Raw genomic sequence first — 15,756 nt, forward strand, 5'->3', positions numbered from 1 at the left:
TCAGCCTTTGAAAGACTTGAATGGGTGATAATGACTAAAGTTTTACTTAGGTTTTAAACATGTGACATTGGCTTGAGAAAATGTCCACCCTGGGAAATGAGCCACTGTCTATTCTCAGGGTCCTTAATGAGCTTTTCTGTTTTTTTGCAGACTATCAACCCATGTAAAATGGGGATAATAGTCAGCTTGGATGTCATATAAGAACAAAAGTAGGGGTAGAGGATATCTAATTGAATAGTACCAATGCAACCATAAAAGATTACCCGAAAAGAAAAAAATAGAATGCTCAGATAAAAAATAAACAGTAAAAAGAAAATTGAATCCAAGGCAAAAGATTTATCATAGATCATCTTTTGTCTGTGCCTTTGTAAGGAAGAACACAGAAATATTCCCTGTGGGTAGGACCCCAGTCTTTCCTCTTTGGATTTATCTCTGTGTGTGTGTGTGTGTGTGTGTGTGTGTGTGTGTGTGTGTGTGTGTGTGTTACTGGGGATCAAACTCAGGGCCTTGTGCATGCCAGGCAAGTGCTTTACCACTGAATCATACCCCCAGCCCTAGAAGTCTCTTTTTAGCCTCCTATACCCTGGCCAAGCCTGAACCTGGTAGAGACCTAGAACTGTGTCACTTAAGAAATCTTCAGCTGTTCCCTTTCACTGCTGACTTGTCTCCTCATCTTTCCATTCCCTTATTTTTCTACTTCACTGCATTTGTTGAGGATTCCAGTCCTCCACTTCCTCAGTGTATCCCTTCCCTCCCGATGGTGCATCGCTTCAGACATGTGCTTCCCAGCATTCTCAGTTCTGTGATTGAGAGGGTGGTTCTTTGTAGAATTGGAGTCTGTGATTCAAACTGACTCTCCACATTCTTGTGCAGTCAGCTGCTGGAGCTGCAAATCATGTTTCCATGAGACTTAGGCCATGATTACCATTGCATGGTCATGATTTCCCAGCCATACTCACAAAGTTGCCTAATAATCCCTTCTCCTGTACTCAGCACGCTTCTGCCACCAATTCCCTAAAAAGCTTCTGCAGGTTTTTACCCCAGCCACCTCCCCAAAAGCTATCGGATTGTTTTGTTGTTCTTATTTTTTTGTTTTGTTCTGTTTTGTTTTTTGTTCTGGTGATCCCTAGCTACACCCCAGCCACAGATAGAAGCTCTTTTTAAAAATGTATTTCTTGCCCATTCCATATCCCTGCTGCCCGAGGACTGTTTCCTGTATCTCTCCCCATCTCAGTGCAGGAGCTTGCCTTCCTCTCGCCCCAGGCGAATTCTCTTCAGAATGTCCACACCAAAATGGATTCCCTTTGCTTGTCTCAATTTATTAACATGCTTAAGTTTCTTGCTTCTCCATAAAGAAAACAAACTCAAGCCCTCTCAGTCCCATGTCCTGTTGTAACAATTTCCATCGTATTCTTTTAACAGCAGGGCGGCTTTAAAAAAAAAAAAAAATTCTAATTAAATATGCATATCATAAAATTTGCCGTTTTAACCATTTTCAAATGTCCTATTCAGTGGCATTAAGTATATTCACATTGTTGTGCAGCCATCCCCATCAGAACAGTTTTTATCTTGTGAAGCTGCAGCTCTGTGCCCTGGCAATACTGAGCCCTTGCCCCAGCCCCTGGCAGCCATCCTTCTATAAACTACTCTGGGACACTGGTGTAACTAGAATCATACAGTAACTGTCCATTTGTGACTGGCATATTGCACTCAGCCTAATGGCATTAAGGTTCATCCAGATTGTGGCAAACAGTGGTGTTTCTTAAAATATAATTTTCCTAACTTTTTCAAAGTCTTCACCTTCCATTTTCCTTCCAGCCCCCTGCAATCTGGTTTGTGTCTACTTGAGAGGTTCTTCCTGAGGTGACCTGTGACCTGCTGGGACATGTTTAAACCTTGTCACACTTGCCCTTTCAGCAGAATTTTACATTATGGCCATTGTTCTTGCTGTCACTACTGTCCTTTCACTTCTGTGAACTGTCCTCTCCCAATTTTCTTTCTGTGCTTTATGCCTCTGTCTGTTCATTCCCAGAATCCTCAGGTCTGCCCTGGATCCTCTTCCCTTTACACTCTGTGCTCTCCCTTGTTCATCTCAGCCACTACACCCAGTCACAGAAATAAAAGGTACAGTCATTGTCCTCATTTCCTCACAACTCAGTGAGAACACAAGCTAACTGTAATTATGATGTATGGTGACAAAGCAGGGGAATCAAGCACCAAGCACTTCCAAGAATACAAAATGGACAAATTACTTGGAAGGAGGAGGGGTAGGCAGTCAAAGAAAATGTCCCCAGGAGAGATGTTACTTGACCCAAGATCCTTAGGGTTGAGTAAGTATTGAGTTTTGGGGAAAAAAGTGACAAGAGCAGTCCAGGCAGAAAACCAGCACATGGAGATTTTTAAGGTCAAGGTGCTCTTTGGCACTGCTGGTCACCCTCTTGTGACTGGAACATTGGATATGAGGGTGGATAAAGGGAAGAGGTGGTGGAGGGGGAACCAGAAAGAAAGAGAAAATCCCTTCAGATTCCTGAGACTCATCTGACATCTCAAAAAAATTAACCTGATGGGATTTTAAAGGATGGTTCGGCAGTACACACAGTGTGTAATTGGAAAGCCAGTGGGAAACCGTCCTGGGAAAGCAAGGAGTGGCTGAAATCAAAGTGAATGTAGGAGGCTGCAAAAACCCAGACAAACACAAACAAACAAAAAACAATGGGAGGGGGCTGGGGTTGTGGTCCAGTGGTAGAGTGCTTGCCTCGCCTATGTGAGACACTGAGTTTGATTCTCAGCACCGCATATAAATAAGTGAATAAAATAAAGGTCCATCAGCAACTAAGAAAATGGGAGCGTGGGAGCTGGGGAATGGAGCTCAGTGGTAAAGTCCTTGCGCATGCGGGGGCTCTGGGTTCCATCCCCAGCACCACCCACCACCCCCAAAAAAAGAGGAGGAGGAGGAAGAGAATTGTTCAGCAGACTTGGTGACCAACCAGATAGTTCCAAGATTTGATTAGGCAGAAGGCGCGTTAGGCCTGATATCTTGACTCATTAGGAGTCAGGCACTGCCCATGTGGTGGCTGATAGGAGTCCTCTAAGTTTGGTATTGAGTCCAAGTCAAAATGGGTAAGTAAAGCTTCTACGCTGTTTTGTCAGCCAGATGTGGCTCAGGGGACTCATGTTTTGCAGACCTGTTTGAATATAAAATGTTTCCTTGGCATCAAGTTTATCTTTCTCAAAGAATCGAAAGCATTTTCATTTCATTTTTATCTTGAAATATCTTCAAGGCAGACAGAACATAAAAGATCAGTAACCACCATGAAGGCGAATGGAACAAGTAAGGTATTTAACTTGCGGTTGTTGTTCCTAGAGAGGAGTGTCTGCCAGCACTAATCTGGCTGCAGTGCAGTTCATTCATTTAAAGGTGCAGTGAAGACACTTGAGTGTCCAATGGTGATTCAGATGTACTGTTGAGCTCTTCCTATGCCTAGGCCCAGGGTCTCAAACTTAGCCAAACTCAATTTTGAGTAAGGAGTTTTTGTAAGGAACAAGCAAAACCTTAATATAAACCCCAATCCATTAAAGAGCGGTCTTAGAGATCTCATTAGTCCAGATCCAAACTCAGAAACAGATAAGTCTTTGGTATATATGTGTATGGAGTCATGGCCTTTTGCCTTATCAATCTTCTACAGTACAGATGACCATGCAAAAATGTGGATTAATGATGGACTTGGCCTAGTCGTCATGCCCAGAGGCCAAAACATAACATTTTCTCATCCATAGGAATTTAGAAATCTAGTTGTAGGTTCTTATGCTCCCTCTGCTGGTTTTCTTTCTGGAGCTAAATGCCAAGTATCATTGTTTTTATTATTTTTACAGAACTTTGAATGTCTTTGTACCAAAGAGCCATAAACTGACTTGAACAAAGCAGGGGGAAAAAAATCTTACTTTGACCAGTGGAAATAAATAACACCAATAAAAGCTCTTTTCTTTTATTTCTAAGATTTTTTTATTAGCATGAACATGTTAGAAGTAGGACTTCAATGTAAATCTGCCAAAGCATACTAATTAATGAAAAATTAAACATAGCCTTTGTTATTAGCTGTTAGGAGAATTATTAAAAGGAACAATGAAACTCTAATAAAACTAAATAAATCAAGAAAGTTCAGTGCAAATATGCAAGTTCAGATAATTAAATTGAGAACTTTAATGTTCATGTACAATGCAGACTTGCCTACAGATCCAGTTTACATCAAGTGCAAATCAGTAGATGCAGACTTCCATCAAATCAGGCAAGCCCTGAGTGAGCTCAGCTCACTCTTGTATGTGTATGTAGTAAATAAAAACAAACATAATCCTTGTCTTTATTCACTTCCAGTCCAGCATGGAATGCACACATTAGACCAATAATTATAGACAATTCATCAAGACATTCTGTGAGTGGAAAGTGCTGTCAACCCCTGGATGCCATTCACAGCCTGCTCGGAAACATAACAAGCAGTCATCTCCTTGTGCAGAGTCATAGGGAGGCTTCTCAAACCTTCCTTAGTTCAGCCTACACTGAAAAGTCACAACCAAGAAATAGATATTTTATTCAAGAGGCTCTGTGATCTGAGCACTGACTCAGGCTCTTCTCTAGCCACACATTAGCCTGTCCACCTTACCCTTGAAGTTGTGGTGTGGTGTTCTTGTTGAGTTACCACGTCACTCTCTGGTAAAGGCAGACTCAGCCATCTCCAACCCTGGTTTTGCAAACATTCCACAGTCTTTCACTTTTACAAGGTATGTTATAAAAGTCTTTTTTAAAATTTTAGTTTACTAAGCATTTTGATAACATTACATTTCTAAAAATGTTTATATGCTTTGATTCAATTCCACATTTGAGATTCTCTTCTAACAATCAAAAGTTAATTATTTGATTAATCAAAAAGATCCAGGCATGGTGGAGTGCTTATAGTCCCATCTAGTTGAGAGGCTGAGGCAGAAGGATCCCTTAAGCCCAGGAATTTGAGGCCAACCTGGGCAACATAGTAAGAACTCATCTCTTATTTAAAAATAATAAACTCTCTAGTCATTAAAGAATAACTAATAACTTTAATTTTAAAGTTATTTAATTTAAAAATTATCCTGTAGGTTATATCATAGAGGTCAAAGGCAAGCCAAAGCATAAAAAGAAACACTGAAGGAGAGTTAGAAAGATGAACTAATTGAAACAAAATGGAATGAAATGGAAGTTATTTTTGTCATTTAAAATATGAATACTGGAAAATCACGACCATTGTAGTCCCTGGCCCTGCCCTCCTTGCAGGTTGGGACATGAAGTTCACAGGATCTGACTACTTGGAATGCAGGCTCCCTCAAGATGATTGACTTTCCCCACTGCCTAAGTGTTGAGGAGAAAGACCTATTGTTCATCAGGAAGCCCTGACTGCAGAGATGCAGGGAAAGTTCCACAGGAGGATGAGGCTGTTCCCATCAGCTGCTCTCCCTCCCCCTGTTTTTCTCTGCAGCTCCAGGAATCTCTGCACAACCTTGCCACCAGCCTCTCGCCCATTCCTCTCTGCCATCCAGTAGAGTGGGCCAGTTGATTAAGCATTTATTGAGCACTTCTGTATACCAGGCACCATGCATGAGCTATGCTCAAATGCAAAGGTACAAAACCTAAGGTCTACCTTGAGCACTGATTTATAATCCAGCCAAGTTCAGTATGGTGGGATCAGTGTAATGACAGACACGCACAGAGAAGCTGGAGCCTCACCTGGATTGAGGGTGTTGGAGAATGCTTCCTGGAAGAGAGGGCATCTGAACTACGCCTTGAAGAGGGTGATAAAGGGTAGGACAGGCAGAAGGAGTAGCCACATGTCCCGGAGAGAATGGCTCCACCAAGCAAATTGTGTGCTCCTCTTGTTCTCCAAAATAATTCTGTTGTCTCGTCATTGTACATTTGTGGTGGTGGAGGGTCCACATCTTCACAGCCTGTGCAGAGGATGTTCGGTGCATGCTTGTTGATCTGATTTGAACTGGATGCTGTGGTTTACACTTTGTAAGCCAACTTTCAGCAGGCCTCATTGTCAGAACATGCACTTAGAGTTGGCCTGGGACCACAGAGTTATTTGCTTCCCTCCTCTGTCTTATCCTTTTTTATGACTTCTTTGGGAGTCTGATGAATATACCCTGCAATGTGTTAACTACTTTATTGATTTCTTCCTAACACCCCGTGTTACTAAGAATTCCCCTTCCCATCTCTGGCCCTTTCAGTCAGATGTAATGTGTAAAACTAGACATTGGTCCAATTTCTAAAACTTCAGTTGATCTCATGATGGTGGGGATGGCATGAAGACAAGCTGGTCACTGCCTTAAAGCTGACTCAACAAGGCACACCATCCCAGGGATTGTATAGATGAGGTCTCCTGCCCTGTAACCATAGCTGACATTTATTGAGTGCTTCCCCTCACTGGGCACTAGGCTCAGGGCTTACTTTATCAACCCATTTAATCACAAAACTGTGGGTTAGGTACTGTTATCATCCCTATTTTACAGATAGGACTTCAAGGGCACAGTGACATTAAATAACATGCCCAAGACCACGTATCGTATAAAAGTACAACTGGGATTCGAACCTAAAATATGGTCCCAGAACCTGTGCACTTATAATAGCATAGCTAAACTGTCACTCACCATAATCCATCCTCATCCCATAGTAATCAACAAAGAAAGCCCAAGAGCCTGTGTCACGGTGTAGCATTTGTAGATATGCAGGTGGACTGATTGGCAGGGGTGCAGGGTGTATGTATCTCCTGGCACACTGTAACCTTTATTGAGGTGTTTCCATATTGATTTTGACTGGATGAAAAGCCCCTCCAATTAAGTCTTTAATTGAGTTAATTAAGCCTTTCTAACCATTCTTTTAAATCTTGCCGGGCATGTGGTGTTTGCCTGTAATTGCAACTCAGGGGGCTGAGGCAGGAGGATTGTGAGTTCAAAGTCAGCCTCAGCAACTTAGCAAGGCCCTAAGCAACTTAGCAAGACCCTATCTCTAAATAAAATATAAAAAGGGATGAGGATGTGGCTCAGTGTTTAAGTCCCCTCGGTTCAATCCCAAGTACCCCAAAAAAAAAAAAAAAAAAAAGGAAATCTAAGGTGGTGCTTTTAAAAAACAGAGCTACCCATTTTACATGTCTCATAGGGGAAATCACGTATGTCTCACCTTTCTCTTATCTGTTCCCCTAGTCATAGTGGCTCCACTAGTCAAGCAAGACTACTCAGAGATTCTCCTTGAGTTGAGCATCCTCCAACCTAAAGGTAGAACAGACAAAGTCATCATGTCAACAGTGCTGGCCAGCCAGGAAACAGTTGTCATATGCGTGTTTCATCTGCTGAGAACAAGGCCAAGAGCGTTCATTCACATGCTTCCTCCTTCATTCAGTCAGTCCGCATCCGTGCAGGCATATTCAATACCTGTGAGAGCCAAGCAGAATCCTGGGAACTGGGGGTACTGTGGTGAACAAGCCACAGTTTATATTCTAGTAGACAGTCAACCAACCAATTTGAGGGGGAAAAATGGGAGTAGTGAGGTGAAGGAAGGCGTCTCTAGAGAGGAGACATTTAGGCAAGGACTTGTGTGAAGTAGAAGAAAAAAGGGGGTTTGTGTTTTTATTCATCCGCTTCCTTATTCATTCAACAGTCAGTGCCAGAGCCTGCCTGCACCAGTACTGTGCTCGACCGCCATTATGGGGTGGACAGTGGTGGAAGCGGGTGAGGTTTGGGAGCTATGGGGTAGTTAACCACATATGCCCGAGGGGCAGTGATGTTATTCTTCCAGGATCAGGAGTGTACACAAGCAGAATGGTGTGCAGGTATAGAGCGAAGCTAGTAAGCTTAATTCAGAATAGGGGGGATTTCCCTTTTGATCTCTTAAAAAAAAGGCTTCTGAGACAATTATGAGAGAAACTTCCCTAAAAGCACTTAAAGTAGAACTTGATAATCTAAACTTTAAAATAGTCAAAAATAAGAAGCTATTTTGCATCCTTCTCAGAATATATTTTTCGGTAACATAAAAAATATGTATTTCTGACATTCATAAGTATTTATAGGCTCTGTGTGCATCTTATATGGAAGAAACTTATTACTGCTCTCAGTACACAAGAAGTGTGATTTATAAGGCTACTACCATAGAAGAAAATAGGTCATAGAATTTTGTAGCCACACCGTCAGAATAATCCTAATAACTAACATCTGTTACAGCATACTACAGTTTACAGAGTGGGTCTGTGTAATTGATCTAATTATTGCCACACTCCTATAAAGTGGGTAATGGTTATTTTGATATTATCATTAGTAGTAATAGTTGTAGTGGTCTTAGTATTACCATTATCCCCATTTTACAGTTGAGGATACACTAAATAATGTAAGTGATTTTCAAGGAATTCATAAATTCAAATCCCAAAAAGAAAAAATAATTTTAAATTCTGATATTTTGGCCTAATTATATCTGATGTTCAAGATTTAAAGTCTATAATAGGTATTTCTCAAAAGAAGATATACAAATAATAACCAATAGTTATATGAAAAAATGATCCAACATCACTAATCATCAAGGAAATGCAAACCAGAACCACAATGAGATGTCACCTCACTCCAGTTAGAATGACTGTCACCCAAAAGACAAACAAATAACAAATGTCAGCAAGGATATGGAGTAAAGGGAACCTTTGTACATTGTTGGTGGGAATATAAATTAGCAAAGCCATTATGGAAAACAGGATAGAGGTACCTTAAAAAATTAGAAGTAGAACCACCATATTGTCTAGCAGTTCAGTTACTGGGTATGTATTCAAAGGAAATGAAGTCGATATGTTGAAGAGATACCTGCATTCCCATGTTTATTGCAACACTGTTCACAGTAGCTAAGAAATGGAAACCGTCTAAGTATCCATCATCTGATGAATGGTACAGAAAATGCGGTGGAACACTCTTCTCCCATAAAAAGGTATAAACTTTGTCAACACAAGGATGACCCAGAGGACATTATGTTAAGTGAAATAAGCCAAACCCAGAAAGAAACACCACAGTTTCATGAACATGGAATCTAAAGAAGTCGATCTCACAGCAGCAGCAAATAAAACAGTGGCCAACTATGGGTGTGGGTGGTGTACGCCTGTAATCACGGTGACTCGGGAGGCTGAGGCAGGAGAATCCCAGGTTCCAGGCAACTTGGTGAGATCATGTCTCAAATTTTTTAGAAAGGGCTAGTGATGTAGCTCAGAGGAGGAACGCTCCTGGATTCAATCTTCGATACCTCATACACCAGAAAAAAAAAAACAGTGGCCAGCAGAGACTGGGGTGGGTAAGAGGAAAGAGTGGGAGAGTTTGATCAAAGGGTACAGAGTTGCAAATAGAAAGGAAGAATCAGTTCTGGTGTTGTGTTGCACTATAGGGGGAGTATGGTTAGCAGTATGGTAGTGTGTATCTCAACAGAGCTAGAACAGAGGATTTTGAATGTTCCCACCACAAAGAAATAATAAATGTTTGGGGAGATGAGTAGCTAATAACCCTGATTTGATCATTACACCATGTATACTTGTATCGAACCATCACGTTGCACTCTTAGAAATATGTATTGTTTTGTATGTCAAAAAATAATAATTTAAAAAATCTAATTTGAGCATTTTTAAACTCCATTTACTTCTCATCTGTTATTGTCAGGGTAGGAGGCAGGCAGCAGTTAAGAAAATAGGGTTAATATTTCCAAATAGTGCAATATTTTCCATTTTTCTCAGAATTATGTCTAGTTTTTGAAAGTCAATTAATTGTCTTTTCTTCATTTCCCTTTGGTCTTTATGTAATTGATTTTATGGTACACTGAAGTTTTGAAGTGGGGGGCTTGAAGAGTAGAATTTTTACTCTGGGAGCCAATTTTTCTCTTCAGGGACCTACTCATTTGTTCTTTGAACAAACATTTATTAGATGCCAGGAGCTGCACTGCATGCTCACTCCTTTGCATTCCCATTTTATTGATGAGTAACATTGTTATGTTGTGAGTAATAGCCTCTGCGTCTGTCCTTCCAGGTGGGGTGACCGCTCTCTGTTGGGACCCAGTCCAGCGGGTGTTATTCTCGGGCAGTTCAGATCACTCCGTCATCATGTGGGACATCGGAGGGAGAAAAGGAACAGCCATTGAGCTCCAAGGACACAAGTAAGACTGCTGGTGTTTTTATAAACTCTCTGGAAAAATATTCCCAGCTGAAAGGTGGGACAAAGGAGTACGAGCCAGTCTCAATGACACAACTTTTGAGTAAAAAGGAACATGTCAAGAACACAGTAACGGCCACCTTGATTTATGTCTGTGCTAAAGTGTGTTTATATATTTATACCCTGTTTTATGTCTCAGGATTTGAGAGTGCTTATGAAACCATAAAATAAAATAATGGCAACAAATAAATAAAAGGTAAAAATTAGAACCAGGGAGAATATAAAAGTACAAACTTGAATAAGGGTGAAAAAAAAAAAAAAGAGAACTTAAAAATACAAGCCAGGAAGGCCTACAAAATTTCCATAATTGAGTTCAAATGTGGCTTGAAGCTCCCTGGCAACTTGAGGAGGAGATAATATCCTTACACAGTACATTTCGTACTTCACCAAGTATTTATTGAGCCCTTGCCTTGATTCCTATCAGACCTTCTTCCTGGAGGGTTGGGCTTTCGGGGGCTGCAGAGGGAGCAGAGAAGCCTGTGTTTCCTTGGAGCCGTTCTCACACTTGACTTTGCATGAAGAATCACTAAGGAATTTGTTAAAAAATAGATTCCAGGCTAAGATTCTGGTTGCTGGTCTGGGGCTGTGGGAACTTGTTTTGTGACAAGCCACCCAGGCAACTCTCTGCTGTGACCCTCGGACCATGTTCAGAGCTGCCCACCATCTGCTGCTACTAACCCTGGGGACAAAGCCCAATCATTTTGCGGAAAAGATTGTTAGATCTGTGAACAACTCCAGAGCTAATGTGAATTGTTTTATACTTGTGAAGTTTTCAAAATGATATTAAAAGTGACCCTAAGCAATTGTTAACAAATATCAGTAATGTTCCTATGAGCTAACTGGTTTTAGGCAGCATTAAGCTTTCCTACATTCTGCCCGGAAACACTAGTTTCCAAATATTCTCCTAAGTAGTTGAAGCTATGATTCGGGACTATTGGGTAATAACTAATTAGGTGTTGGAGGGCCCATGCACAGTTATGTCAGGTTTAGAGCTAGCATTAGAGCTCTTCTTCCCCTTCTTAGAGAACACACCAGTTGTGTGAGCCTCTCCTGGTGCGTGGGGCTACACAGGCCTCATCAGCTCATCAGAGCAATCGTTCTCTTACGTTTGTCTCCCTAACAAGGGGACTGACCATCCAGGTCCTATAGAAGGAATTCACATCATCCATGTAAAATAGAGAAAGAGAGAAGTCAAAACATACTTCCATTTAATAACACTCAGTTATTATCTAATTTTCCAAATAATTCCTGCCAAGTCAGCCTCTCTCAGAGAAATAAAATGCAAGTTTTGAATGAAGATCAGTAACATTTGTTGGACTCATTCAGTTTAGCTCCAAACTACTTTTCTTGTTAACTCCATAAAAAATAAGTGTGCAGTCTTGCACAATTTCATCCATAAGAAATTAAATCTTGGCATTGCTCAACGCCAGCACTGTTGTATGCAGAAAGTCCTTGACCTGCACTAAACTGGGGCTATGGGAAGCTTATCCCTGCAGTTTGTTTAGAAAGAAGATATAAGATTTGGATACAGTTTCTCAGACCTAGAAAAATAAAACCTAAACAGATAGGCCCTCCAGCTTCTAAGATGTACAGACTTTTCATTTTAGAAAATAGAATCTACTTGGAGTTCATTCTGATAGGATTGTATCCTTAGACCTTAGACTGGTGGGCAGGCAGGCCTACTGTTGGGATGGGGAACCACCATACAGAACTGGCATTCGTATTATTATTATTATTATCATCATCATCATCATTATTATTATTATTATTTTGGTACCAGGGATCAAATCCAGGGTCGGTTATTTAACCACTAGGCCATATCCCCAGCCCTTTTTTTTTTTAATGTTTTATTTTGAGGCAGATCTCGCTGTGTGGCTGAGTCTGGTCTCAAACTTGCAGTTGTCCTGCCTCAGCCTCCTGTGTCACTGGAATTACAGGAATACACCACAACACACCAGCCAGAACTGACTTTAAACAGGAAGAGTGGCAGCAGGTCTTTGCCTGGGGCCTTATTTAATTGAAACCTGGTAATAAATAATGTGAGATCTCCTTGTCAGCAGGCCTTAGCCTGCGAGGGATGCCCAAGTGTCACAGAGCTGGAGAAGTGACCTTCCTCTGATCACTCAGTGTCACCCCGTTAGGTGGGTCTGACTGCCGGGTGGGGATGGGGCTACTTGGGCTGCTGGAAGTAGTAGGTTGGGATTCACAAGAGGCTGAAGAGCCGGTGAAGCGCACTGGGCAAGGAAGAAGGCCCGGCCCCTTCATAGTAGCCATTCCTTCCCTTGAAAAGGAGCTGCAGGAGTGGATCTCAGTGATTCTTGTATTTGAATAGCACCTGATGTTTTGTCAGAGAGCTCTGAAAACCTACAAATGCCTCAGTTTAATCTCGTAATCACCCAGAGAGAGAGATCAGGTACTGTTTCTAAAATAGCACACCTGAGCCTTACTTCCTTCAGACTCAGAGCGCTCTGCTTCTGCGGATCCAGCGCTGTGAGGCACCAGGGCTGCAACAGTGAACCTTGGCCAACAAGCAGTCCCCGCTGCGGCCTGCTGATGTTTTCTCTTTCTTTTCTGCTTGGGGCCCACAGCTGCCTGCTCCTCTCCTCCAATTCTTAGTTTTCCTTCCTTCCCCCAGGGGCACTCATGGAGTTCTATCTACATCAGGGACAACAGGTGGGAAATGCGAGGGGAAGCCACCTTCCCTTGACATGGGAATGTCCACCGAAGTGTTGAGGGGAAGCTCTAGGGGTCTTTTGTTCCTGTTCTGCAGCAATAGATCCACTGTTAGAACTACAGTCATGTTCTGCATAAGGACGTCTCATACACCATGGTGGTCCTGGGGGATTATAAGGAAGATGAAAAATCCTTTGGGCTCTTATTTTTCTGTTCCTTTTGTACATTTAGGTATGCCTGAATACACAAATACTGTGGTTATAATGCCTGCAGTGTTCAGTGTAGTAACAGGTGGCACAGGTTTGTAGTCTAAGAGCAGCAGGCTCCACCATATAGCCTAGGTGTGTAGCAGGCGACACCATCTGGGTTAGGGTAAGTGCTCTTCATGGCCCTCACACGGTGACAAAATCCCCTAACCTGCCATTTTCAGAACGTAACTCTGTTGTTAAGCAAGGACTGTGATTTGATTTGATGTGTAAAAATCCCATCAAAGCAGAAAGTTTTAGCACTAAAGAAATTGATTGATGACAGTGAAAATGTTTCTGAGTCTGAGGGGAGAAAGCTCAGAAAGTATACTTTTACACAATATTATCTGGATTTGAAGAATTTTGGCATTTTTATTCCTGTAGCAAGTGGAATATGGTTGTTTGTTACGCTTGTTCTGTGAGAGGAAAAGCAAAAAAAGGTTTTAGTTCCAGGGGCTGGTTACGTTTTTCAGGCATCAGCCACCAGTTACCTGGATATTAGAGAAGCATAACCTGAACTTGTGTTGTGCATTATCTAATAATGGAACCTGCCTTTTTAAATCATTTTTTATTCCTATATATGACCTATAATTTCATGACCAACTTTGTGATGGTAATTTTTCTATTAATTTTTTTTTGGCCTAAGACTTTTTGGAAATTTAATATAACTTTATTTAAATCACTGGTCAAGACCCGTGCAGTGCCTTGTGTTGGGACCCTCCGCCAAAACTGGAATCTGCAGGTTGCATGAGGCTTGGTCACAGCCATGCTCAGCACCCACAGCCTGTGTGTTCGCTTCCTCTTTCTGAAATTCCAGCTCTTGGTTTCTGTCTTACTTCTCTTACCATGTGTAAGATTTTTGTTATGAGTGTCCTCAGACCTTTTGGTAAAGAAATGAGCAGTTTATAACTAAATATGCATTGGGAAGATTTGTGCTTATCCTCTTATCAAGTGTCGGATTTAACATTATGAAAGGAGTGAAATTCTTGGAATTCTTCTTGAGTTTGGGGCAGGGACAGCAGGCAGGGATCAATGTGTATGGCAACTTTCTTTCCTTGCAAATCTCTGGGTTTTAGGAGTGTTTCTCACTATAGGATTAAGAAACTAATAGGCAGAGGGGAAGAGATGTTCATATTTCTAATTATTTAGCTAAGTGCATAATAGAATGGAAAATTGGATAGTAGAGTTTCCATAGAGGGTAGAATTGTGTCGTAAAGTGGTACTGTTTAGTGTGGTGTGCAGGCCCCTGGGTCAAGTCAGACTGTATTTGAGCCAGCTATTCTGCTAGCAACCATGTAGCTGAAGCAAGGCATGTCACCTCCCTTATCCTCAGTTCTTTAGCCCTAAAATAAAGATAATATTGGAAGGAAAACCCCTCACAAAGTTGTCTAAAAATAAAACGATGTAGTACATGTAAAATAATCAGCCCAGGAGTAAAGGCTTAATAAATGTCAGTTGTTACAGTTATTCTTTTTTTAAAAAATTTGTTCTTGGGCTGGGGATATAGCTCAGTTGGTAGAGTGCTTGCCTTGCACACACAAGGCCCTGGGTTCAATCCCCAGCACTGCCAAAAAAAAAAAAAAAAAATTTGTTTTTATTAGTTATACATGACAGTAGAATGTATTTTGACATATTAAATATATATGGAGTATAACTTCCCATTCTTCTGGTTGTACGTGATGTGGAATTACATTGGTCGTGTATTCATACATGCACATAGGAAAGTAATGTCCAATTCATTCTACTTTCTTTCCTATTCCCATTCCCCTGCCCTTTCCTTCATTCCTCTTTGTCTATTCCAAAGTGCTTCTACTCTTCCTTCATCCCCCCCTGCCCCCACCACCCTTATTGTGAATTAGCATCTAAATATCAGAGAGAACACTGGGCCTTTGGTTTTTTGGGACTGGCTTATTTCACTTAGCCTGATAGTCTTTGTTTCCATCCATTTACTGGCAAATGCCATAATTTCATTTCTCTTTATGACTGAGTAGTATTCCATTGTTACAATTATTTTTAACAAAATTTTAAGTCAAAAAAGTCACACTTTTGGACATAACTGCTGTATCTCTCTGTTGTATGTCCTATGAAAATATTGCCACATGCATCTAATCCTTCTGTTCACAATTCATTCAACAAATGTTTGTGAGCTCCAGCTGTGGGCCAGACTTTGTATTAGGCACTTAGGACACAACAGTGAGTAAGGAAGCAGTCCCCACCATACAGAGCTGTGCCAGGAGGAAAAAGGGTACATGTAGGACAGTTCATCAGCATTACTGGAAAGAAGAAGCATCAGGTGGGGTGTGAAGGAGTCCCTCTTGATTTGAATCTCAGGAGATGAAGAGCTTCTCCTAGTTGTCAGGGTTAGGACATTTTCCAAAATGGATCAACACGAGTTAAAATACAGTGGGTTCAAGAGATAGATGCAAGAGGACAGAGGGGCAGTACCATATCTGAATTTCCACCCTCACCTCCAGAATGTTCCCAGTGCCCACCAGGGGTCCCAGAGTTCCCATTCAGACTGACTGTGGCCCAAGGATCCTGTGGAGGCAGATCCCATTTGACATGGGATGACCATGGAGATCATTATCTGGGA

The 15,756-nt window shown here is 41.4% G+C and overlaps 1 protein-coding gene across 2 annotated transcripts in view; it reads left to right on the forward strand.

The window, feature by feature from the left end:
* The window catches only part of WDFY2 (WD repeat and FYVE domain containing 2), a 159,960-nt gene that overhangs the window by 114,213 nt on the left and 29,991 nt on the right, over window positions 1-15,756 (forward strand). For both annotated transcript variants that reach the window (XM_079136183.1, XM_079136184.1), the window contains one exon: window positions 10,063-10,189. In XM_079136183.1, coding sequence (XP_078992309.1) covers window positions 10,063-10,189 — 127 coding nt within the window. The remainder of the gene's footprint in view (window positions 1-10,062; window positions 10,190-15,756) is intronic.

This window comes from Sciurus vulgaris (assembly GCF_902686455.1).
Source record: "Sciurus vulgaris genome assembly, chromosome: 4".
NCBI lineage: Eukaryota > Metazoa > Chordata > Mammalia > Rodentia > Sciuridae > Sciurus > Sciurus vulgaris.